Source organism: Staurois parvus, unplaced genomic scaffold, assembly GCF_062004578.1.
Source record: "Staurois parvus isolate SC_StPar_1 unplaced genomic scaffold, SC_StPar_1.0 ptg002258l, whole genome shotgun sequence".
In the NCBI taxonomy this organism is placed as follows: domain Eukaryota; kingdom Metazoa; phylum Chordata; class Amphibia; order Anura; family Ranidae; genus Staurois; species Staurois parvus.
This window is the reverse complement of record NW_028320054.1, coordinates 531,453-558,043: the sequence shown is the minus strand read 5'-3', so window position 1 is coordinate 558,043 and position 26,591 is coordinate 531,453. Positions and strand designations below refer to the sequence as shown.

Sequence of the window (26,591 nt, the reverse complement as noted above, 5' to 3'; positions counted from 1 at the left end):
ATTTGACCTGCTGTTGCTGACCTGGCGTGTGACCCGACCATTCTCTGCCCGCTGCCTTGTACCTTACCGTCCTCTCTGTTACCGACCCGGCTCGTCTGACCTTGCTCATCCATCCATCCATCCGCCCATCCCTCGCAGTGGGGTCTTCTGACCTCCTCATATCAGACTCTTTCCCGTGGGAGCCCTTGGCGCATACCACTACCACTGACGGACGCACCCAGTAGCCACGACCTGGTCTCGGGGGGCTCCAAGTCCATCCCCACCATCAGGGGCCCTGGTGAACAAGCACCCTGGGACTTAGATTCCGTGCGCTGGGGACGCCTATTCAGTGGAGTGCTGGTGGTACCGCCGGGCGGTCCCTTACACTTGCCACTTATTACTGTGAGTAGTAACACCGCGTTAGTATCCCTTTTTATACCTGTAAAATGAAAAGTACCAGTATGACTTGAACGTCCCTCATATATAGTGCAGCGCTCCTCTGAATTTTTTAATAATATGTGTATATATATATATATATATATATATATATATATACACAGTATATAAAGACAATTATCAGCCATATATTACCAAAGTGTTCATATATAAAAAGTACTTTAAACCAATATAGGTAATATATATTGTCCAACCAATATGATTGCATGCTCCAAACCATATATAAAAATATATGTAGCACTACCCCCTTAGGAGCCACTGGAGATTTGGGCCCCCCCATAGTCCTGCACAACCAGGCAACACGCATTTTCCAAACAGACTTTCGTCCAGGACACAGTAACCAGTCCTTGAGCTTGTTTATTTTTATTTTATTAGAGGAATTTAACTTGGATAGGTTAGGGGTGCATGGGATGGCCAAGGGAATGACAACTGAGGACAAGCTTCCTGTAACTATGTACAAGTCTCTTGAAAAGTAAAATTTTCTTCCTGGAGAGCTAGCCAGCTTCATCTTGTGTACTACCCCAGACCCCAGATACTCCTCTATCCATCTCTCTGGGCAGGGGATCCAGTGCCTGCCAGTGCAGTGTGAAACAGTTCTGGGTAAGAAAGCTAATCCAGTTTCTCACTAGAGTGCCTATTTCCCCTTGCTGGCCCAGGTAGTGCAGGTCTACTCACTCAGTCCTCTGTCTGTGAACTGATGGGTCAGTTGCTGCTCTCAGGACTTCTGATGGGCCGTCCTTCTCTGCTGCACAGGTGGCCCTCTCTCTGGGGGTCGATGACATCCTGAGCTTTCCTTCCTTCCAGCTCCTCTGCCTATAGGAAGGCTCCTTCCCAACTGGGCTCCCTCCCAGGCTCCTCCACCTCAGCCTTCATTCTCCATCTTCCACCTGAACTCTCCTGCTACTAAGCAGGCTCATTCACTCTTAAGGGCTGTCCTGACCTTATGCTAAGCCTCCTGTTGGGGATTGGCCAGGATCCCTCAAGAGTGCAGACCAGCTCCTCCTCACCCCCTCCCACTAAGTTCTGGAGACTCCTCCAAAACTCTAAATTAGGGAGGTATCAGTGAGCTGATCTGCAGAGCCTCTCCCAAATTTGAACCCTGCTGACTATTTCTCCAGACTGCTACTCAGCCCTCCTAGCTAAAAATTAGACTACAGCTCCCCTTAGCTATCTAGGAGGGTGCCACATATATAGTATATTCAGAGTCCAAAAAGTCCCAGTGTATTAACTGTGAAATATAATAAAAGTGTGATGAATTATCCAGATCCTTCAGTAGCAGTATACTGCCACTGAAAAACATCTGTGTTTTCAAGCTCCAGTTCACTGCTCCAGATTCCTGGCACCTGCACCCTTCCACTGTGCTAGAAGTCCATCTCCACTACCAAGGGTGTTTCAATAGGAATTGTGCAAGAGGCCACCCTTCATCCCGTCACCTGTCATTGTGGGCACCACAGTCAGGTACGTGACACAAGGTCCACCTAAGCTCATAAAGAAACATAGAGACTCCATAGTGCTTACTATTTATTAAAGTAAAATCAAACCTCTCCAAATTAAAAAATATATATGTTCATACATTTAAACAGGACACTCCAGTCCACAGGAGTTACCAGACCATAGACTTGATCTGTCCCACAGCTGGACCGGTGTGATGATGTCACAAGCTCCTCCCACCTTATGTGTTGTATCCCATCTGCACTTTCTCAGAAGTCTTGTAATTGAACTACTGTTATGGATGCTTGAGAAGGAGGGGAAGAAGTGCCTGGGAGTGGTGGGAGGAATCTACGCATGATCGGTTATATGGATGGTGTGACGATGGCGTGTAGGGTATAGATCAGCAATGGGCAAACTACGGCCCGCGGACCGTATACGGCCCGGCGGACCTTTTAATCCGGCCCGTGGAGCGTGATACTGTCAGGATGGCTGTCAGGATGTGTGTAGGCAGGGCAGCGTGACGAACGTGAGGGGAGCTAGGCTCCTCTCTTAGTCCGCCCTGAAGACCGGAACGGCGCGGGAGCACGGCGAGAGGAACGCGCGGAGCAAAGGTAAGTAAATTGACACAGGGGGGACTTGGGGACTTAATATGGGGGATGAATTAATATGGGGAATGAATTACTATAGGGGGGATGAATTACTATAGGTGGGATGAATTACTATAGGGGGGATGAATTACTATGGGGGATGAATTACTATATGGGGGATGAATTACTATGGGGGATGAATTACTATATGGGGGATGAATTACTATATGGGGGATGAATTACTATGGGGGGATGAATTACTATGGGGGATGAATTACTATATGGGGGATGAATTACTATGGGGGATGAATTACTATATGGGGGATGAATTACTATATGGGGGATGAATTACTATATGGGAGGTGAATTACTATATGGGAGGTGAATTACTATATGGGGGATGAATTACTATGGGGGATGAATTACTATGGGGGATGAATTACTATATGGGGGATTAATTAATATGGGGGATGAATTACTATGGGGGATTAATTACTATGCTTACTATGGGGGAATATTACTATACTTACTATGGATGACACATACACATCATTCATCTACTCTTGGTCCGGCCCCCGGGTCCAATATATGAACCCATTGCGGCCCTCAATTCAAAAAGTTTGCCCACCCCTGGTTTAGACTAAATATGATAATGAGTGGATGTAAGTTTTTTGGTGAATGGAAAGATGTAGATGAATGTGGATGAAAGGTGTGTAAGGGGGGGTGTAAAAATATTGGGTGTAAGATTTAATATTGATTTCTATCAAAGAGGGTTAGGAAGAGGTGTATGGGGAAACAAAGAAAAAAATGTTTTGGTCATTAAAGCCCTTAATATTGGAGGTGAAAATGTTGCTTATTAAAAGCAGTCATCTTGCCTATTTTATTATGAGCACTAAGAATATTTTTGGGAGTATTCTTGGAGTACTTTAGAGTACTGGGAGTATTCTTGGAGTAATTTAGAGTACTGGGTTTATTTTTGGAATAATTTAGAGTACTGGGTTTATTTTTGGAATAATTTGGAGTACTGGGTGTATTTTTGAAATAATTTGGAGTACTGGGAGTATTTTTTGGAGTAATTGGTAGTACTGAAAGTACTTTTGGAGTATTGTATTTTTGGAATACTGGGAATATTGTTTTTATTGTTTTAGAGTACTGAGAGTATTTTTGAGTGATCTGGAGTACTGGGAGAATGTTTGAAGTAATTTGGAGTACTGGGAGTATTTTTAGAGTAACTTGGAGCATTTTGTAAGTAATTTGCAGTACTAGGAGTGATTTGGATTAAGTGGAGTAATTTGAGTAACTTGGCGCATTGGGAGCAAATTGGAGTACCATAAATAGTTTGAAGTACTGGGAGTATTGGATGTTGCTTGGAATATTTGGAGTAACTTGGGAGTATTAGTAACTTGGAGCATTTTGAGCAACTTGGAGTACTGAGAATAAAATTGGAGTACTGGGAGTAAATTGGAGTGCTGGGAGTGAGTATTGAGTAGAGAAAAAAAAAGATACTGCTCAGATTAGGATTAAGTAAGTGTAACAGTAAATTATATATTTGCACGAGAAAAAAATGTTCCTGGAATATCCCCAGTAGGTAGCAGGTAAAATGTCCAGCAGGAATGGTGATGTGACCCAGTGCACATCGTACTCCATGTATGCGTTCCTTGGTGAATGCCCGGATATCAGCCTGGGAGGAGTCATCCTGGGATGAATCAGCCAGGTAATTTTAGGTCAGAGCTGGGGGCTCTGCAGGTCAGTTCCTTGATATCTTCCCCTGCTCTATAACCTTGAGAAGTTCTAGAAGGCAGTGGGTGGGGGTGATGAGGGGCTGATCTGCACATTTAAGGGATCTTGACCAATCCTCAAGCAGGAGGCTTGGCATGCAGTCAGAACAGCCCTTCAATATGAGAAAGCCTGATCAGCAGCAGGTCAGTGTCAGGTAGAAGATGGAGTGTGAAGTTAGGGAGGGAGCCCATGGAGGTGCCTACATACAGGCAGGAGCTGAAAGGAAGATCTCTTTACCTCAACTGTCCCCTGAGAGAGGACAACTTGTGGAGCAGGGAAGGAGTCAGCCCAGAGTAAAGCCTGAGGGCAGCCACCAACCCAACAAGCTTACAGGAGAGGCATTTTGAGTAATCCTACACCCCTTGGCCCCGATAAGGGGAGAGGGCTGTCAGGTGGGAAACCCAGCTAGCTCCTCATCTGGGACTGCTTATGTACAGCAGCAGCTTCTGAGTCCCCTTGCCCAGGGATTCCCTCAAACAGCTGGGTAAAGAGGAGAATAAATCTGGGGTCTGTGGTGGTACAGCAGGAGAGCTGGGGATCTCATTAAGAGGAGACAATATTTTCTATGGACTTGTACATAGTTGCTAAGGAGTTTGTCCTCAAGTTACAGTTTCCTTGGGCGTCCCATACACCCCTCCACCCCATCCAAGTTCAAAACCTCTTAATAAAAACTAAAACCAAGCTGAAAGACTGTTTACTGACTCAAGTGTGTGTGTAGAAAATGCGTGTTGCCTGGCTGTACAGAACTATAGGAGGACCCAAAACTCAGCAACCCCTGAGGGGGTAATGCTACACAAAGAAGTCCATATGTAAAAGCTCACAAACAGAGTCCCCAGGGAGAATAAGTAGATGCATTTCTGATGTAAGTCATCAGATGGCACTAGATGTCTTCTAAGGCTGTAGAGAAAAAAAAAAACCTACAACATGAAATTAAATCTTTAAGAGGCTGGGAATAAAAGGTTTCAATGATAGAAAAGATAACAATAAGCCAATGTCATAGCAGATTTGTTGGCGTTCTCTTCTAGGTGATGGTGTATGCCATATAGGTGAGGGTCTGGGGGTCGATGGTGGATGGGATAAAGCATTCACTTCCAAGAGGCCCAGCTTCACTAGTATTTCTTGACCCTCAGGGATGGTAGTGACAATGTAAGTGGACCCATTATGTGGGATGACAAGCTTAAATGGGAATCTTCGCTGATAACCAATGAGAGCAGACTAAACAACAGATGTAATATCTTTCATATTGTGGTGTCTGTCCAAAGTAGCGGAAGACACATCAGTCAGGGCCTGGACTAAGCAAAGGTACAAGGGAGGGCCAGTATGACTGGGGCGTGCAGACGAGGCAGAGTGTGTATTTGGGTAGGAGTACTGTATATGCAGAAAGTAAGGGGGTGGTTACTCACCTGATTGGAGTACGCAACCTTGAGGGGTGGTCTTGCTAGGATTAGGTGGTGGGTTGGGTCTTGTCGGAGGTCAGTCGGAGCTTGTGTCAGCACAGGGGTGGTTTCTCCTCCCTGGAGTTTTTCGTGTTTTTGTTTATGGTTTGTTCTTTGTGTTTGTCCTGATTGTTTGTTTTTGTGTGGGTTCCTTGAGTTTGTTTCTTGCCTGGAAAGGCATTTGTGTCCCGAGGTGTTTGTCTATTTTGTTTTGTCATGGCAGCCAGCAGGGGTTGCTGGGTCTTTGAAGGCAGTGCTGGAGTGACAATTTGGTGGATTATGAGTTGGGCATTCGTTGGTATGAGTGTCCCTTCCCAATTATAAGGTCACATTGGTAATGTGGGAGTTCATTGGCTGTATCTGGGACTATGTAACTGTAGTGTTGTCCCCGAGATGGTGTAGTAGCTGCTGGGGGCCTTTTCATTGGGCGTCAGATACAGCCGGGTTTTGGATGTGAGTAACTGTGCCTTCGAAGACCTTCGACCCGGTTGGGATTATTACTGTCAGTTATTATTTGAGTGTACTGTAAGAAGTGTTATGTTAGAGTTATGTTACATAAATGGCTACTATGGCCGGTTTTACACCAAAAGAGAGTCACGTGGTCATTTAGGTGGGGAAGGTTGAAGGGTGGTGGTGGTTTTTTATGGATTAGGGGTAAGTATTAGCCTCAATATTCTGCATGTCCATCAGTCATGAAAAGACTGGAATTTTGTAGCCATCTAGCATAATATTGGGAGTGTTCCTAGCTGCTCTCAACATCTCTTCTTTCACCAAAAAGTCCTTCATCCATAGGGCTATATCTAGGTGGTTTGTCAGCAGGACATTTAGGCCTAAGAGCTCGATGAATTTGGTCACAAGTGAAGGATGAAGATTCACAATGAGATAGGAGAGATTTAAAAAGACCTATAGCTGCAGGGATTAAGTCTGTGACTGACTCTGGTATTCCCCTTAACCTGAGGTTATTTCGCCTATTGTGGTTATCCAGATCCTCAACTTTGGCTTTCAATTGTATAAATGCTGCTGACAAGGCTTCATGCACTCTGCTGAGCTCACTATATGCTAGACTGCATTCGACCAATCTGTCCATTTGTGTGCTCAGGGCCACTATCTCCTGTGATAAAGCATGGGAAGTTTTTGTGAAGCTCAGGCTGGAATTAAGCAGCCAATTTAGAATACATCCCTTCCAGACTAGAATCCAGGTCAGACTTGTAAGTGGGGTCACATACTCACATCCTCTAGAAGGAGGGGAGTTCGGCAGCTATTATAACGGAGATACTGGAGTAGGAGAGCGGGCCCATCTTGGTCCATGATGTATTGCTCCAGAGCAGATAGTGTGCAAATGACTTTTGAGCCGAGCCCCGGGAATTCTTAGCCGAAGGCATGCACAGAGAGGTAATAGAATGGAACAGATCCAAGCCATGAATGACCTCTGACATGTGGCCGGTATCCCTGTGCAAGATGGAGCTAGCATTGCAGGCCGACATTCTGCTCAGTGCCACACATGCACCCCCCCTTCATAGATTTGTAGAGGCTTTCTCTACTGACAATTAGAAGGTCGCATTGCAATCAGCATCCCTACTGATCAACTTCTGTAAAAAAATAATTTACAAAAATAAGCAAAGTAGTGTCCCATGTACAGAGATTGTGACTAACACTTTCTGTGGTTCCCTCATAGTGACCATGACACTTTTTCCTTTCATTTTGATAGAGCTGGTTATTGGACATTGCTACAGCTGATCACTAGACATTGCAATAGCTTGTCATTGAACATTGCTAGTTCTGGTCAGTTGACATTGCTAGAGCTGATCGTTGGACATTGTCAGCGCTGGTCATTGGACATTGCTAGAGCTGCTCCTTGGACATAATTCAAGCTGGTCCTTGGATATGGTTAGAGCTGCTCCTTGGACATTGTCAGAGCTGCTCCTTGGACATTGATAGAGCTGGTTATTGGACATTGCTACAGCTGGTGATTGGTTGATATTTGGACATCTCTGTCATTTTCTAACCACCCGCTGCTGAATGTTTGTTATGGGTGCTAATCCATGAGATTTAGGATTGCATGTTTAGTGTCTGTTCTAAGCCACCTATACCAAAGCCACCTACCTCTACTTTGTCCTCTCCACAGTCCTACATAGACTCCAGAGCCACTTCATTCAGAATCAACATAACCTCTCATATGCCTTCCACACTTCTGTAAATATAATTTTTTTTTTCTATATTATAAATGTTATATTGTATTTTTAAATGATAAATTTAATTTATTAAGAAAAGAGAACATTCTGAATAGTCGTTTTCTGTGGTGCATAAACCTGCATGACACAGGAAACGCCTTTGAGGCATTCACACTCACAAAAACTCAGCATGTCCTATATTTTATTAATATTTAGTCTGTGAAGCACTGCAAGGCAAGCAGACGACCTACCCCCCGTTACTGATCTGGCCCGCAGTCTCACATACAAAACATACAAAATAAGGAATTCAATTTCCATGTCGAGTTCGGATCCCAAATTTTTCAGATCAGATTGGAAAAGATCTCCAGTAGGTGACATTGGTCTTCTCAAATATGACCTCCAGTCTTTTTACTCCCCCTGATGTCCAGAAGAGAGCGGTCATGTGTAGTACTTCCAGCCACTCAATACATGGAAATAGTTCAATTCTATATTCTGTCCTCAGCTCCTCCTGGGCTCTCAATCTGATAATCAGAGTCTTGTATAGAAATGTAATTTTCCACCTTCTCTCTTTTCTTCCTCTACAATAGACAAAAATAGAAAATGTTACTGATAACAAATGAATGAGAATTTGTGTGTAGGGATGTAGTATTTTTACAAAATTCCTTGTTTATTTTTGAATTCTGTAGTCAGCAGTGGGCTGTAGTTTAGCTAACTGTAACAGGAGTATTTCTCTAATCATAGAGTATTTTTTCTGCCATGTGTTGTTTGAACTTGCTCCAGCAGGCTGTTCTAGAGAGGTATCATTCTGGGTTATGGCCATTTGATAGCCTGACCAATTGGCAGGCCTGGGGAACCTGCCTATGCAAGTTGGGAGAACTAATAAATATCTGAGACACTTGTTCTTCTGGATTTTCCCTCCTGGGCTTTTGCCGTATGCGGATGCCAGCCTGAGAATTCCAGTCTGTCTTTGGCCTTGTGTACAGCCATGGAAGGAAGCTGAGTTCTCCCCTCCTTGGAGAATCTCCTGAAGATGTTTTCTGCTGGAGATAAAGAGCATGAGCTGCAACTGTCTCCACAGATGGACATGTGGCGAGTGGAAAGTTATACACAGGGACCTTCCTATGTATGTCTGTCTTGGAAGATAAAGACCACGAGAACTTCAAGTGTCAAGGAGTTCTGAAAGAGTCCAGTCAGCAAAATGTGTGATTTTGAAGGTAGCCAAGAGAATTTATAGAAAGACCTAGAAGAGTTTATGGCCAGGTCTAGAGTATGAGATCCGGTGTCCAGGGATATCCTGACCCGTACCTCACCCTCCTTCCCATATTGCCATGTGCAATAAACTTTTAAATACATTGAAGTGACTGGTGCCCATTATTTCTGAGCATCCAGACAAAAAGACCTAACTTGAGATGAATGTTTCTGGAAATTCACTGTAATTAAATGGATGAAAATAGATCATTAATAGTTGAGGATCAATATTTAAGTGTAACTACTGAAGATCAGTACAAATAGTACTACATGTATTCAGGAGTTTTGCTTTGTTGTTTTGTCGGCATGCAGCAATGGTCAGAATACACATTGGGTGAAGTGGTGGTGATACAAGAGTGCACGCCCGGTGTAGTAGCAGCAAGTGTGTGTCAAGTGCTTGATTCTGTATGGCAAGAATGCATGTTGATGGGATGGAGGGGGGGGGGGGGTGTCAGCAAGCAGGGTCCTAAGCATTGGTGAAAAAAGTGGTGGTGCACAACCAAGGCAGAAGTTCAAGAATAAAAAGTTATTTAAAATAATAAAAATCAATGTTCCTGGAGTCCAGCACTGAAATTAATACTTGGCATGTGAGTGTTAGCGGCATTGCAGCTTGGATGTTTCCTGACCCCTCTCACCTTTTGTAGTATTTATTGTTTGGCCCGTCCATGGTGGAAGTTGCAGCTGTAACCCCTACATGGGTGGTAGAAACCTGAAAGATATTCTCCATCTTTCATACATGGGTTATCCCCGGCATTGGATGGACTTTTGTCTTTTTTCAGCCAGACTAACTATGTAACTATATTGCTGAAGGATTTTGATACCATACATTTGTGATATTGTCTGTGATGTCAGTAAATATGGTGGTGATGCGCAGCGATGATGTGAAACGCTTTCTCTGCCATAGTTCTCATTGCCTTCCTCTATTGTGCATGCATAGTTAAATGCTGCTTGTTACTATGCAAGCTTGAGTCATTGTTGCCATACTGATGAAGCCGTATGCCTATGCCGTAGCCCACCAACATTGCCAATAGTACAGAACCCGGTGGGCATCGTAGATGTTTGGGGGGAAATGTTTGACTTTTTAAATTTCAGTAACATTCAGTGACATTTCCTATATTAAGGTTACACACCTGTACCTATTGACATTCTCAGGCAGCACTTTGACCAATGCAGACTAAATCACCATTTTCTTCCTGCATTCTTCTTTTATATAATAATCAGATAGAATGTAATTATAACATAAATGACTTATGTCACCCAGAGATTCTGCAGAACAGACAATGTATTATGGAACAACACTGGGATTCTGATGGACTCAGATCTCCTCCGGCACTGTCCAACTATGATCTCATACCGCTCCATCCAACTGTTGTATATCACATGCAGCACTACCTCCTCAGGGGCCCCTGGATTTGAATTGGGTCCCTCTAAGCCCTGTACAGCCAGGCAACACACATTTTGCATACTTGGGGTCAGTGAATAGAACTTGAGCTGGTTTTTAGCTGTTTTTTTTATTAGAGGTTACAACTTCTAGGGGTATATGGGATGCCTAAGGAACTGTAGAACTTGAGGACCACATCTTAGCAACCATGTACAAAAATGCAGACCAAAGAGAATAGCAACAGTTTCAATTGAGGAGAACTAAAGCCTCTTTGTTGTACCTCCTCAGACCCCGGATGAATCCTCTTCTTCACCCAGCTGCACTGAGGGTCCCCCTGAGCAAGCGATTCCAAAAGCTGTCAATTGAGCAGTCTGGGATGAGAACTAGTTGGGTATGACACCTGGCCACCCTTTCTCCCTATCTGGCCCAGGGGGTGTAGGAGTATTCACACTGTCCTTTCCTGTTAGCTTAGCGGGTTGGTGGCTGTCTTCAGGTCTTACACTGGATTTGCTCCTTCCCAACTGACAGGCTGTCCTCCCTAGGAGTCGTTGAGGCAGTAGAGATGCTCCTGTTCAGCATCCTGCCTGTAGGTAGGCCCCCTCAAAGGCTCCACACTCTAGCCTTCCTCTCAGTCCATCTTCCATCCGATTTTGCAGACCACTCTCCAGACTCTGTCAAAATTAAGGGTGGTCTTGGTCACTGTGCCCAGCCTCCTGCCAGGAGATTGGTCAAGGTCCCTCAAACATGCAGATCTGAGCCTCTACCCCTCCTCCAGAAAGTCCTCTCAGTTCCTGAAAGGGTGGGAGGGTTTGAGAAGCTCTGACCTGTAGAACATCCCAGCCTGTCCTGACGTGAACTCCTGCCTCACTCCCAGGCTGACTTATCACAGTCTGCTACTCAGCCACCATCTATAAAAAGAAAAAACAACAAATCTATCTAGCTAACCTACACATGTACTGGATAATGTCAGATACGTACTCTGAGAAGTTTATTCTTCATCCATGGAGTGAAGTGGACCACGGTAAGAGCTACCAGAGCCAGAAATATCAGCACCAGCAAACCGATGATGATTCCCAGGGATGAATCTGACAACACACTGGAGAAAAAAGGGCACAACAAAGAAAATGGCATTAAAACATATAAATAAGGAGAAATAATACATAAAAAGCCTTAAAATAAACAGCTTGTAAGGCGCCTGTTGGGAGATGTTGGGTATTTGAATTATGGATTCATCAATTACTGGGCCCTATTTCTTTCACCAAAAGTTTCCCAATAACAACATAGACTAGGTTTGTTTGCCAAAGCAGTCGTTTAAGTAGCCTCCCTGGCGGCATTCCCGAGTTTCAGCACCACAAGCAGTAACCTCGAGCTACACTCGGGCTTACCATGCGGCGCTGCTCCGGGATCCCTCAATCACTTACCTTGTCCTGCACTCCCGCGATGTACCCCCTGCAGTGTCCCCAGCAATGTAATCCAGTGGATGCCGGCATCTGTCATCTGGGTTCCATCCCCTGTGAGCGTCGGGACATACGGGGGACGGAACGGCGGGAAATTTGAAAATGACAAAAAGTGACATTCACTAAAATCAATAAAATCACATAGTATAACATTCCTGTATCAACCCATTTCACATACATTTTGTCCCGAGTGCTTTGTCCGGCGTCCTGCCTGCATTTTTACTGTTCTTTCTGCCTGGAAACTGAGAAACGTCCATGGCGTCCAAAAAGCGTCCCTTTAGGTCAGACGCGGTTTTAGAGCGGCTAGAGAACAGCGATAGTAAATCAGAACCACTTGCAGAATTGAGTGATAATGATTCGTGGGGGAAATTCCTCATCAGACACTGAAATAGATTTTGCAACTTTGCTCAGTGATGTTCGAACTTGGAGCTCTATTTCACTTTTCAGTGTTTTTGCTTTGATTATATTATTGAATTAAATTTATTATTATTATATTATTATTTATTACATTATAATTTCACGTTTCAAATTTTAACATACCCGGGATGTTTATTAGACTCTTGTTCGGACAGATTTCAGTGAGTTATTCCTAAAAATTACACACCTACAATAAAAAATGCCAAATTTCCATGCAAAATAATGGTACCGCTTTCAGCACCAAAAATCTGAAATAATCAGACCGCCAAGGAGGTTAACAATAACCAATATAAAAACAAAAAACAACCACATTTTAACAATGAAGTTACCAGGAAGGGGATCTTTGGTCTTTGAACCGCTCTTCATATTCAAAACACCAAATCCAAAAGGGGGCCACTACACATGCCATCGAGCTCCATATAATCAGATATTCCTAATTTTCCCATAACCTCATACTGGTTCCCCTCTATCCATTTGACTGCCTTGACAAATGACTTCTCCAAACACCCTAATAAAATGATTTGGGTAGGTGGGAAAGACTACTTTCCAGCTCTGCATTTTCTACTGGAATGTCCTACACAAGACCCACTTTACTTGTGATTCCTTACTACCCAAGCTGCCACTTTCTGGAGGTAAGCCTTATATAACACTTTTTAATATTTTCCTAGGCTTTAAATTCTCCCTTTGCCTTGCAGTCCCTCTGTTAAGCCCTGCTTAATCCAGAACTAACTTTTTTGGTACACAGGAACCCAATGCCAGAAGGTCCCGGTGACTACCTTGCAATTAATCCCTGAGTGGAGGCCTTGGGATCTGAACACAGCATGGGGCTGATCCTTGGATGGGCACACTGCCGGCTTCTCAGACTTCATCATAAAGAGTAGGCATGAGCCAAACTGCCCTTGGTTTGGTTTAAGCTGGGTTCCACAAACTTCAAAGTAGTACAGATGCTGAACCCCATCTCGGTGGATGACATGACTGATGCTGGATTTACATGGGGGCCATTCATTTTTTAGGTGGGTGTTTTTTTGTACTATTTCACTTTTGTGTGGCCAAATAAACATGGGTACTATGTACCCCCATACTCATGCACTTAGGTGAAGCTAGATGTCTGGGGGTGCCCCTATTTTAAAGGGTGCTTCCAGATTCCAACGAGTACCCCTTGCAGAACCCTACATCCACCAGGCCAGGGGTGTGGGAATGAAGCGCTTATTCCCATCAACAAAAAGGAATACAGTGCCTTATGGGGGGGCGGAGTCTTTGCTTCGCCCCAAAATACCCTTCCAATGAGAATGTGTTCTGACATGGTTCAGGAGCGGGGTGCACACTTCAATACTAAATAAAAACACAAACAAGTATCATTTATTAATACATAATAAAGGGAAAAAAATGATGTTTGCAATTTAGATAAACTTTTTTTAGCAAAATTTTGGAAATTTGTGGTTCCAAAAAGACCTGAAGGACTCAGCGAATGTCCGGTGAACTTTGGTCAGTCTTTAGTCCTTGTGTCTCAAGTACCTATTTTCCCAGGCACTTCTATTGTCAGCCTTATCTAAAATGCCAGTTAGTGTGCATGGGATAATGGACAGAAAACACAAAGTCCAGCTACAATTAGATCATTATATTTATAGGTAAAAAACACTGTATAGCAAAGTCTTCAAAATAGAACATGTTTTGGTACATTGGGTAAAACATGGTAGAAATTGGAGCTGGCTTCAAATATTTTTGGGATATAGGAGAAATATAAGTAATATCTATAATTTTTACCCTTGTATAGTGATGGGCCATACACCCCCCTGTTCAGTTTGCGGTCAAACAGTCAAACCTACCAAATATTCAACCGCAAACTTCAAACAGAGGGGACAATTCACTAAGCGGTATCTTATTATTATACAGGATTTATAGAGCGCCAACAGTTTGCGCAGCACTTTACAATGTAAGAGAGACAGTACAATTACAATACATTCCAGTACAGAAGGAATAGGAGGGCCCGGCTCGTGGAGCTTACAATCTAAAGGAAGGGGGAGGTGATACAAAAGGTGATAGCTGCGGGGGATGATCTGGCGGAGGTGACTCAAGTACAGTTCTTAGGTGGAGGTGGGGTAGGCATCCCTGAAGAAGTGAGTTTTCAAAGATGGCCTAAAGGCAGACAGGGTGGGGGCTGACCAGACATGCTGTGGTAGGGAGTTCCAGAGGATGGGAGAGGCTCTGGAGAAGTCCTGGAGGCGAGCGTGGGAGGAGGTGATGAGGGAGCTAGAGAGGAGGATATCATGGGAGGTGCGGAGTGGGCGATTTGGGCGGTATCTGTGGATGCGGTTGGTGATGTAGCTAGGGGCAGTGTTGTGGATGGCTTTGTAAGCTGTGGTTAGTATTTTGAATTTTATACGTTGCATTAGTTGCAGCCAGTGGAGGGATTGGCAGAGAGGGGTGGAGGACACTGAGTGGAGGTCAGTGGAGGGATTGGCAGAGAGGGGTGGAGGACACTGAGTGGAGGCCAGTGGAGGGATTGGCAGAGAGGGGTGGAGGACACTGAGTGGAGGCCAGTGGAGGGATTGGCAGAGAGGGGTGGAGGACACTGAGTGGAGGCCAGTGGAGGGATTGGCAGAGAGGGGTGGAGGACACTGAGTGGAGGCCAGTGGAGGGATTGACAGAGAGGGGTGGAGGACACTGAGTGGAGGCCAGTGGAGGGATTGGCAGAGAGGGGTGGAGGACACTGAGTGGAGGCCAGTGGAAGGATTGGCAGAGAGGGGTGGAGGACACTGAGTGGAGGCCAGTGGAAGGATTGGCAGAGAGGGGCAGCAGTCGCTGATCGGTTGGTAAGGTGTATGAGTCTAGCAGCAGCATTCATAATAGACTGAAGGGGGGATAGCCTGTGTAACGGTAGACCAGTGAGGAGGGAGTTGCAGTAATCGAGTCGGGAGTATGTGGTAAGATCGCACAGCTACTAAAATACGGCATGAGTTATAATATTAAGTCATGCGGTATTTTAGTAGTGAAAGCATTCATGTTTCAGCTCTCAGCCTACCGAATACCCTTACCATTTGTGTGTCCACTGAACACACAAATGGCCAATGAACGAGTCAAACTTATGTTCAACGTGAACATCATGCCCAACATTACCCTTGTATAGATCATCACAGAACACCAGAGAGCTGACTTCTATCAATAAATGTATTTTTGGTGTCAGAAGTGGAGATCTTTGTACTTACGGAATCATGGAGCCGCCGGTCACACCTGTGGAATAGACAAGACATTGAATGACCCACTTGAAATGGGGACTGTCAGTATTGGATCCCGTAGACTGAACACAGATGGTGGCCTACATCGTAGCTAATTCACTCTTCTCTGCTGGTTACATCCTCTCACTGTTTACAGATTACACTCCTCGGGGGCGGGGCTGGACAGAGTCATCGAACTTAGGTTTTTTTAGTCTAATACTCTTTGTATCATAAGATAAACACACAATGTAACAGAGCTGTTCATATAACAAGATAATAATAAATAAAAGGAAACTTCTACGGAAAACATGGCGGCTGCCATTACTGACCTCACCTGAAAATGCTAGCTCTTAGTTTCTCATAACATTTTAAGTAAATCAATCCAAAGATGAATCAGGGCTCCGACCTTTCATCGGGTTTAAAACTTAGCTTTTATGAAAAAAAGGGGTCACATCTCTTACAAATAACAGAGCCCCCCATATACAGAGAAATGTTACAGTAGAGAGTCCATAAACCGACTCACCTTCAACGACTCCAGCAAAAGCACACGATGACGTCTCCACCTGCAGGAAAGATGGGATAGGCCAGTCACCATTCTCCATGTATCCAATAGTCCAAATATTGTCATTTGTGTAGCACTACCCCCTTAGGTGACCTGGCTGACTCATGCCCAGGCTGACTCCTTCCCAGGCTGACTCATGCCCAGGCTGTTTTTAAAAATAAAAACCCAGCTAGCTCCCCCTGGCTAAATAGAGGGGAGCTACATTAAAGTGGATTTATAGTGTTTTCTCTTTTCTTTACTGTAACTAGAACTTAATCATAACAATAAAAATTACAATCAGGTAAGCATGGATTAATCATACATAAATATCTCCTATTGCCCCCCCCCCCCAGCCAGCAGGTGGCAGCTCCAGGAAGGCTTTCTATATGCTTATAATGAAGTTGTTGCTTTAAGAGAACTAAAAGTGCAGGGAGATCAGACTACACACACTGCAGAATGACTTACATTGGATATATTACAGGTACTTTCATAGCACTGTCAATTTATGCAGCGCTACATATATATATGTATATATTCACCAGCCACTTTATTAGGTCCACCTGTTCAATTGCTTGGTAACACAAATTGCTAATCAGCCAATCACATGGCAGCAACTCAATGCATTTAGGCATGTAGACGACTTACTGAAGTTCAAACCGAGCATCAGAATGGGGAAGAAAGGGGATTTAAGTGACTTTGGACATGGCATGGTTGTTGGTACCAGACGGGCTAGTCTGAATATTTAAAAAAACGCTGATTTACGGGATTTTCACATGCAACCATCTCTAGGGTTTACAGAGAATGGTCCAAAAAAGAGAAAATATCCTGTGAGCGGCAGTTGTGTGGAGGAAAATGTCTTGTTGAGGTCAGAGGAGAATGGGTAGACTGGTTCCAGATGATAGAAAGGTAACAGTAACTCCAACAACCACTTATTACCACCAAGGTATTCAAAATACCATCTCTGAACGCACAACACATCCAACCATGAAGCAGATGGGCTACAGCAGCAGAGGACCACATGGGCTGCCACTCCTGTCAGCTAAGAACAGAAAACGGAGGCTACAATTCGCACAAGATCACCAACATTGGACAATAGAAGATTGGAAATATGTTGCCTGGTATGAGGAGTCTGAATTTCAGCTGCGACATTCATTAGATGGTAGGGTCAAAATTTGGCGTAAACATGAAAAAATGGATCCATCCTGCCTTGTATCAACGGTTCAGGCTAGTGGCAGTGGTGGTGTCATGGTGTGGGGGATCCATCCTGCCTTGTATCACCAGTTCAGGCTGGTGGTGGTATCATGGTGTGGTGGATCCATCCTGCCTTGTATCACTGGTTCAGGCTGGTGGTGGTGTCATGGTGTGGTGGATCCATCCTGCCTTGTATCAATGGTTCAGGCTGGTGGTGGTGTCATGGTGTGGTGGATCCATCCTGCCTTGTATCACTGGTTCAGGCTGGTGGTGGTGGTGTCATGGTGTGGTGGATCCATCCTGCCTTGTATCAATGGTTCAGGCTGGTGGTGGTGGTGTCATGGTGTGGTGGATCCATCCTGCCTTGTATCACTGGTTCAGGCTGGTGGTGGTGTCATGGTGTGGTGGATCCATCCTGCCTTGTATCAATGGTTCAGGCTGGTGGTGGTGTCATGGTGTGGTGGATTCATCCTGCCTTGTATCACTGGTTCAGGCTGGTGGTGGTGTCATGGTGTGGTGGATCCATCCTGCTATGTATCAATGGTTCAGGCTGATGGTGGTGGTGTCATGGTGTGGTGGATCCATCCTGCCTTGTATCACTGGTTCAGGCTGGTGGTGGTGTCATGGTGTGGTGGATCCATCCTGCCTTGTATCAATGGTTCAGGCTGGTGGTGGTGTCATGGTGTGGTGGATCCATCCTGCCTTGTATCACTGGTTCAGGCTGGTGGTGGTGGTGTCATGGTGTGGTGGATCCATCCTGCCTTGTATCAATGGTTCAGGCTGGTGGTGGTGTCATGGTGTGGTGGATTCATCCTGCCTTGTATCACTGGTTCAGGCTGGTGGTGGTGGTGTCATGGTGTGGGGGATCCATCCTGCCTTGTATCCATGGTTCAGGCTGGTGGTGGTGTCATGGTGTGGTGGATCCATCCTGCCTTGTATCAATGGTTCAGGCTGGTGGTGGTGTCATGGTGTGGTGGATCCATCCTGCCTTGTATCACTGGTTCAGGCTGGTGGTGGTGTCATGGTGTGGTGGATCCATCCTGCCATGTATCAATGGTTCAGGCTGATGGTGGTGGTGTCATGGTGTGGTGGATCCATCCAGCCTTGTATCAATGGTTCAGGCTGGTGGTGGCGGCGTCATAATGTGGGGGAGATTTTCTTGGCACTAGCAAGGAGTCTGGTGAGTGTATATACTGTATACTGTAATACTTTCACATCAGTCCCTGCCTTCAAGGAGCATACAATCTAAGATCCCTAATTTACATTCATACAAACACACACTAGGACCAAATTAAACAGGAGCCAATAAACCTACCAGCATGTCTATGGAGTGTGGGAGGAAACCCACACAGGAACAAGGAGAACATGCAGACTCTAGGAAAGTGGTGCTGTGGTTGGGATTTGACCCAACGACCCTAGTACTGCTAGGCAGATGTGCAAACCACTTAGCCACTGTGCTGCCCCATGGATAGACCAAAACATTTCCCTTCTTTTCTACCACACCTCACGAAGATGGTCCATCTGGTTGGTTACAATGTTTTTATTCATAAAAGTAACTTTTTATACCAATAGCTAAAAAAATAAAAAATTAAGTTTACTACAGTCATCCTGATACTTCCATCCCTCCCGCCCTTCAGTTGCTGTATTTCCTCCTAAACTTGTGACGTAAAATTATGGCATTGATGTACTAGGGTACCTGAGGCTCACTGTCAGGGCCCCTTTCTCTGGAACCACACAACATACATGAGAGTCATGTCAGCTTTACTGAAAATGCCACTGGGCAGTTGGAGACAACATGGTAGAATGGGAATAATTCGACACCTTCTGTATTTTTTTCTATTCTGTTCTACGCTATTCTATTATTTTCTATTCTATTCTTTTATTTTATATTCTTATTTAATTCTAATTTGTTTTATTCTTCTGTATTCCCTTATTTTCTATTTTGTTCTATTCTATTCCCTTATTTTCTATTCTACTATATTCTGTGGTATTCCTTTATTTTCTAAATTATTATGTTTTATTCCATTCTCTTATATCTCTATTATGGGTTATTCCATTCTATTTTCTTCTACTCTATTATGTTCTTTTTTTATACTATTCTATTCACTTATTTTGTTTACTGTTCTAATGTATTTCTTTATTTTATTATGTTTAATTATATTCTGTTATTTTCTATTCTATTATGGGTTATTCTATTCTCTTATTTTCTGTTCTAATTTATTCCTTTATTTTCTATTCTAATATTTTCTCTTCTATTATGTTTTTTTCCATTCTGTTTTATTACATTGTGTATTCTTTCATATTCTATTTCATAACGCAGCCCAAGTAGGAATCGTCATCTTATTTAGCTTTTATACCTTACTATATTTATTGCAATACGTTTCCATTTTTAATTCAAATTCATTTGCAAATTCAAATAATTCATTTTAGATTTGTGAGTACTATTGTGATTCATAAATTTTGATACATCCAAATCTCTGAATAATGAAAATGTCATCCAAATTTTGATACGTGACTTAACGAAATGTCTGTTCCACAATTACCTGTCCATCAAAGCCTTCCCTGTGATGTCACCCATACACTCCTCCCACCATGTGATGTCTGAAGTACAAAAAATAGAATGAAAAGAAAGTACAACTATGAATGAACTATTGTAAAGACAGAAGAAGAATGCAAATCTGAGATGTGTATTAGGAAAGACATTTGTATAGTTATCAGTAAATATCAAGGTAACCCTTGTTATTGGGATGGGTCATGTGAGATTGTCACACCAGCAATCTGGAGGTGTCCCTGAAAAGGAGACCTGGTTCCTGTCCTTTTAAAAGACGAGCAGTCACTGGTGGGAGGCTGATCTGGTTTTCCACCAGAGTGCTTCTTTCCCTATCCTACCAGGGGGGTGCAGCTGTACTCACTCAGATCATCTCCTGTACCGCTTGTGGGTTGGTGGCTGCTACCAGTCCTATCAGCTGGGCTACTCCTTACCTACCATACAGGCGGTCCTCTCTCAGGGGGTCGGTGAGCTCTGAGTTTTCTGCCTTTCTAGCTCCAGGTCTGCAGGTAAGCCCCATTGCAGCCTCTTGCTCTCAGCCTCACATCTCCCACCTGAACTCTCTCTCCAACTCTCCTGCAACTGAGCACTTTTAAGGGTGTCCAGCCCCTTGCCAACTACTTGGACCCCTCAAGAGTGCAGCCAGCCACTCCTCAGATCCACCCACTGCCTCTAGAGCCTTCCTCCAAAGCCCTAGAGCAGGGGAAAATTCCAGAGGGGCTGGCCTGCAGGGCCTCTGAGCCCTGACTCAAATTTGACCCCTCTTTGGCCATTACACCTGGGCTGCTACTCAGCCCCTGTCTAACCATTGGACTGTATCTGCGGTACCTCCAAAGATAAGGAGAAAAAAGGAAAAAAGAGACAGACCATGGGAGTGTTTCTTAGTAGTGTAGTGGTTTGACAGATACTTGGATGAACTAAACAATGAAAAGGTAAAATTACAATGGTGTACTCACATCTACGAGGTTACTGAGCTCCCTAATGGGGGATACGACAACCTGGAGGGAAAGCTTGCAGGGAATGTCTGTCCCTGTGCAGAGTAAGGTCACTCTCGATGCTCGGTGGGCTGATCCAGATTATCCTACACGCTGCGGTCTCAGGATTCTGGTGTGTTCACAATAGGAGGTTTTGGTGTTCATAAACCTCCTATCATGAACCACTGGAGTCTAGCTCCCCCTAGTAAACTAGAAGGGCGTTACACAGTCAATAAGTGCTTCTAACAACTTTATTTCAGAACTTGAGGTGGTTGGATAAGAAGATGGTAAATCCCAAACTCCATCTCTAGACTCCTGCAAACTGTCCTGCTCTTAGGCCTTTGGTGAGGTTCAGCTTCAGGAGCACACAGCTACTACTGAAGAAACACCATAAAATGTGAGGTGCATGAATGAGAAGATAGAATATCCACAAATCCATCTCTAGGCTCCTAGTCTTTTGGTGCCGTTCAACTCCCGGTGAACACAGCTACTATTGAAATAACGTTAGGTTCCAGGACACTGGCTTCACCAGGCACACAGACTAATTCTACAGGCACAAAATCTGCTCCTCCAAGTACATAGGCTGCAAGAGGGCCAAGCACTACAGACCCTCAGCTCCAGGGGCATTCAGCCAGGCACACAGCCTAGTGATCTGAGACCTCACCCCAACAGAAAATGATACCTAAAATGAAAATCCAAATGCTAAAGTTGTGTAAATAGGTCCCATCAGCTCCTGATGCCTCCAGGATGGTGGTCACCCCGTGATTTGGTTAAATCTGCTACAGTCAATGCCCCTGCCGGTTGATTGAAAGCTCCTTTATTTATCAGTTGAGACTGGGCCCTCCTGTAAGAGTCATTTTTGCTGGGCAGGTAAAGGGAAAAAAATGGATCTACTGGCAGGATAGACAGCTCATTGGCCAACTGAAGGAGTGAAGATGGCAGGCTGACAGCACAACAGGCTGATACAGCTAAACTACTGCCTCACACCTAGTAGCAAGGTTGTTACTGGCAGGATCTCCAGATAAGAAACTTTGCAACAGATTCACAAAAAAACAATTCCTTAAATAACCTGAATACAGCAAGACAGGAAGCCAAACAAAGAAAAATAACATCATTTGCATTAACATCAGCTAAAATTTTCAAGAAACTGATTTTTTTTTGTCCAGAAGTTCTCATAATTCTCATTTTCGTTACAAACCCCAGCAAACAGTGACTATCAGCCCTCATTCATGGCATTCACACACCAGGAAGACATCAGTATAGACATACGTGTTTCCAGCGGCTGGTGACCCGAATGTAGACTGCGTAGTTGTGGTTGGGGATAAGAGGAGCATTCTGGAACCCATTATAATGGTGGTTATCCCCCAAGGTGAAGGTTTGGGGTCCAGTGAGGGTCTCTGTAGGAAGAACAGCAGCAGTATAACGGCTCGGGGACCAGCTGAAGTTGTACGGGGTGTTCTTGAAATTCAGACACTCCTTTGTTGAATTGCCTTCTTGACCACCAAAGACAATAATTTCATAGGAGCTGCAGGCAGAAAATACCAGAATAATCACAACTATGCAATAGAACACATGTGCTTATCTCTGCCATGTTAAATAGTTTCCAATTTTAATTATAAAAATATGATCCTACCAGGCTTGTATCTTGGAATATATATAACTAAGGGAAGGAGAGCTCACCACAAAATCCAAGCTCAAAAATATTCTACACATAAAAGATGGCTTTTGCTCAACATCTCAAACCCAAAGTATCTGAAAAAAGGAATCTCATTTGTGATTAAATATTGACAGAGATCATTGGCTGCAATAGCAAACCTTTATTGATTAAAAGAACACATAAAACACAATAACATTAACCCAATATAAAAGAAAGTTATGGGTCAGAGGTGATGACCATGGATCCAATGAATCAAATGTTATCCATATAATATCCATATCATTCATTGGTAATTACATTTTGTGGATATATAATTGTTGATTGGACTGAGAGCTCTCATAGAAGACGGACAGATGGTAAGCAGAGAAAAAAAAGGAGTGGCCACTAAAAAATGCAGCTGCTATATTGATAGATTCCTCTGTCTGTTGCTCATTTTGTGTGAAGATATACTGGATAAGCCATAAGGATCCAAAATGTAATGGAGGTCAAGAAATAGACTGGTGGACATAGAAATGACCAAATAGTGATTTCACTAGATCAATCGAATTGAGCCATCCTTAATGCATGTATATGGTTGTAGGGTGTTCCAGTCAGGAAAAGAGAAGCTGATGTAATCCAGAGGAGGACAATAAGATCTGAAGACTTCCTATGGATGTAAATCCACTTTCGTATATGTATAGACAGATACCTCCCTCATACATAAAGCTGCTTGGAGCTGGTATGGCTTATCCAACATACTGTATCTACACACAAAATGAGCAAGAGAGGAATAAATCAATATAGCAGCTGCATTTTTTAGTGGCCACTCCCATTTTTCTGCTTTCCTTACTCTCTGCACGGTTATAGGGGTGGCCGTGAGCACTGTTATAGCGGCGGCCTTGGGCACTGTTATAGGAATAGTCCTGTTGTTAGGGATCCGGGTAAGACCAGAAATGTCTGGACTGACACAGGGAAGTAGCAGGCTTCAGGAACGCAGGCGTAGTCAGGGCTGGAGAGGTGGAATGGTCAGGCAGGCCGTAAGGTACTGTCAGGTGCCGCCTGGCAGTGTCTCTAGCAGCCCACAGCACGGATTTCCTCAGGGCGCGGGGTCTAAGTCCCAGCCTGCTATTCACCAGGGCCCCTGATGGTGGGGATGGACTTGGTGCAGACTGGAACCAGGTCGCGACCCCTGAGTGCGTCCGGCTGTGGTAGAGAGTACTGGCAGGGGAGTGCAGGAACGGAGTCTGATGGGAAGAGGCAGGCAGACTTACTAAAGGTGATCCGTGCGGGATGGATGGATCGTCAGGTGAAGTAAGCATAGTCAGACAGGCCGAGTCGGTATCGTGCAGGCAGCGTGGTACAGGAGGAGCAAGCAGAGAATGGTCAGGGTCACAAGCCAGGTTCAGCAGGTAGCAGGCAGAGCGGTACCGAGGATCAGGCAGAAGGATGGTCAGGCAAGCCAGGGGTTCAACAGGAGAAGTCAGCAGAGGTCAGGATCAGGCAGGGTCGGCAACAAATCAGATCGTCAGCAGAAAAGGACCACAGGATACCAGGTACAGGGGCTCATGGGAAACATACACCAAGGCCCTGATCACAGGCCTGGTCATTCCTTATATGCACCTCCTGCAATCAGCCTCAGGTGTTTTGGCTGATTGCAGGAATGAGCCTCTGGTTGCTGAGAGCACCCGCTGGCCAGCCCTGGTACTGCAACCCACAAGGCAGGTGAGTCCCACCACTATTGGTGAGTCCATTCCTGACACCTGTGCACTGTTATAGGAGCAGCACCGTGCACTGTTGTAGGAGCAGTGTGTGCAGTATTATATTATTTTTCTGCACCTGTATGACAGGCACATATAATAGGAATTTGTTTAGAGCAGGGTCCAATCCTTAACTCATCAAGAATAACTCTGAAGGGTTACGGTGTGAAGGCACCACCAACTGTTCGCCCGCCAAACACCCCACAATGCACTGCACTCTCACAGTGCACAGTATCCACCAGGTGTTGGATCTGTAAGCATTCACAATGGATGACCAGCAGCTTTGGGAAAACATTGGGTGCAGCTTTGTTCAACATTATTACCATCTTTTTGACAGTGATAGAACGCAACTAAAATCGATATATACCAATGCTTCATGTTTGACTTGGGGAGGACAGCAATATCAAGGGAAGGATGCGATTATTGAAAAATCCTCAATGCTTCCCTTTCAGAAGATATAACATAGCATCACCTCACCAGACCATCAGTCAACACCTGACAACTGTATTATTAGTGTGGTTGTAGGTCAGCTTAAGGCAGATGATGACCGTTATTGGATTTCATCAGAATGTTCAAGATGTCTGGGTCTGTACAAATGAGATGTTTCGGCTAGCCCTGCACAACTTTGGTTGAATTTTGAAAGCTCAGAGAGAGGAAAATAGAATTCATCTGCCCTTATGGTTATTTTTTTTTTTTCTTAATCACTTGCCTACAGGGCACTTCTACCCTCTTCCTGCCCAGGCCAATTTTCAGCTTTCAGCGCTGTCGCACTTTGTATGACAATTGCGTGGTCATGCAACACTGCACCCACATGACATTTTTATCATTTTTCTCACACAAATAGAGCTTTCTTTTGGTGGTATTTTGGTAGCTTTTAAATCTGATGCCCTTCTTACAGAGAGGCTTTCCAAACAGAACCTTTTGAGTAAGTAGAACTAACGGGATTTCTCTAAGACTGTCAAGATGAAGTTCAAGTCCCAAGGACACAGGGGCTGTCTGACAGGAGGAACAGTACGCATCACTGTCAGGGAGCGAGGAGCCAGACACACAAGGAGGTGCAATTAAAGGTAGGTTTATTAATATAAAAATAAGACAAGAGTCTATGCAAGTCAAACAGCAGAAATCGTAGCCAAAACCGGGGTCAAGAGCCAGGAAGAATCGTCGCCAGAGCCGGGATCAGGAGCCAGGAAGAATCGTCGCCAGAGCCGGGATCAGGAGCCAGGAAGAATCGTCGCCAGAGCCGGGATCAGGAGCCAGGAAGAATCATCGCCAGAGCTGGGATCAGGAGCCAGGAAGAATGGTCGCCAGAGCCGGGATCAGGAGCCAGGAAGAATCTTAGCCAAAGCCGAGTCGGTATCCAGGAAACCAATGAGTAGCTAAACAGGAGCTTGCTGCTGTGCAAGAGACAGGACACGAATGCAATGGACAGCTACAAACAGCAGACTTAAATGTGATAAGCCACACCTCCTGGGGGAGGAGCCACAGAGGGCTGAAAGCATAAAGGATCCCACAATGCTTTGCAGACACCTAAGATGGATGCCAGCACATGGAGCAGCACAAGCCCTGAGGAAAGGTAGGACCTTGACAATCACCCAGTGTAAAAAAGTACAAAGCAAAGAGTGAGCAGCAATCGGCAGAACAAAAATCCTGTCTGGGTGATCCCAGTCAGCATACAAAATTTGATCCAAAATATGGTGAACCGGAAAAGCCTGAGTACTTTGTAGCGTCTTTAATGAGCCTAAAGAGGAATAAAAGACCTCTGACTCTAGTACCAGGGGTAATTTGAAACCTGACTGAACCATCTCAGTAAGGTTCTAGATTAATAACTTCTGTGATTGATAAGCAGAGATCTATTGTTTCTCATCAGGCAGTGACCCCTCTAGCAGGGAATCAATTTCCTGACTTCTTTCCAGATCCTCTACTGGATCTTCATCCTCAGGTTCTACCCACTCTTTGCTCAAGGACTGGCAGGCCCAAAGATGGGATTCTCTCCCTATTCCTACCTCCTTGAGCCATGGATGCAACCATCCCTGCAATCTTGCCTTCTAACCCTGCCAAGGCTGAAGCAGGATCCTCCTTGGTTACGTATGCTGAAGCGGATGCTACAATAGTAGCCATAATGCCAGACAAACGCAGCGGCTCAGATTGACCTGTTGCCCCTGGCCATTCAGGAGAAGATATCACAATTAAACTCTGACTAGGCTCCCCAGGACCTGGAGGTTGAGCATTTGCCCCCTTTCCTGCTGTGCTTCCCCCACTCCGCTTTCTGGATGACATTACCTCCACTAGTGTAACATATCTGTGTAAGAACCAAACAAAACAATATCTACAATAGTGCTACTTTAAGAGGGTAAAAGGCTCTAATGGAGACTGAAAAAAGGGGTACC

General features: G+C 44.6%; 1 protein-coding gene and 1 pseudogene across 1 annotated transcript in view; one reads left to right on the top strand and one right to left on the bottom strand.

Moving 5' to 3' along the window:
• Positions 1 to 8,024: 8,024 nt before the first annotated feature.
• LOC149431448 (uncharacterized) overlaps positions 8,025 to 26,591 on the bottom strand; it is a 116,465-nt gene continuing 97,898 nt past the window's right edge. The window contains exons 12-16 of the mRNA XM_089665598.1: positions 22,081 to 22,336; positions 16,081 to 16,120; positions 15,549 to 15,573; positions 11,447 to 11,564; positions 8,025 to 8,417 (exon numbers count right to left, since the gene is read on the bottom strand). Coding sequence (XP_089521724.1) covers positions 8,325 to 8,417; positions 11,447 to 11,564; positions 15,549 to 15,573; positions 16,081 to 16,120; positions 22,081 to 22,336 — 532 coding nt within the window. The 3' untranslated portion in view covers positions 8,025 to 8,324. The remainder of the gene's footprint in view (positions 8,418 to 11,446; positions 11,565 to 15,548; positions 15,574 to 16,080; positions 16,121 to 22,080; positions 22,337 to 26,591) is intronic.
• Positions 24,471 to 24,837, top strand: LOC149431449 (nuclear transport factor 2 pseudogene; annotated as a pseudogene).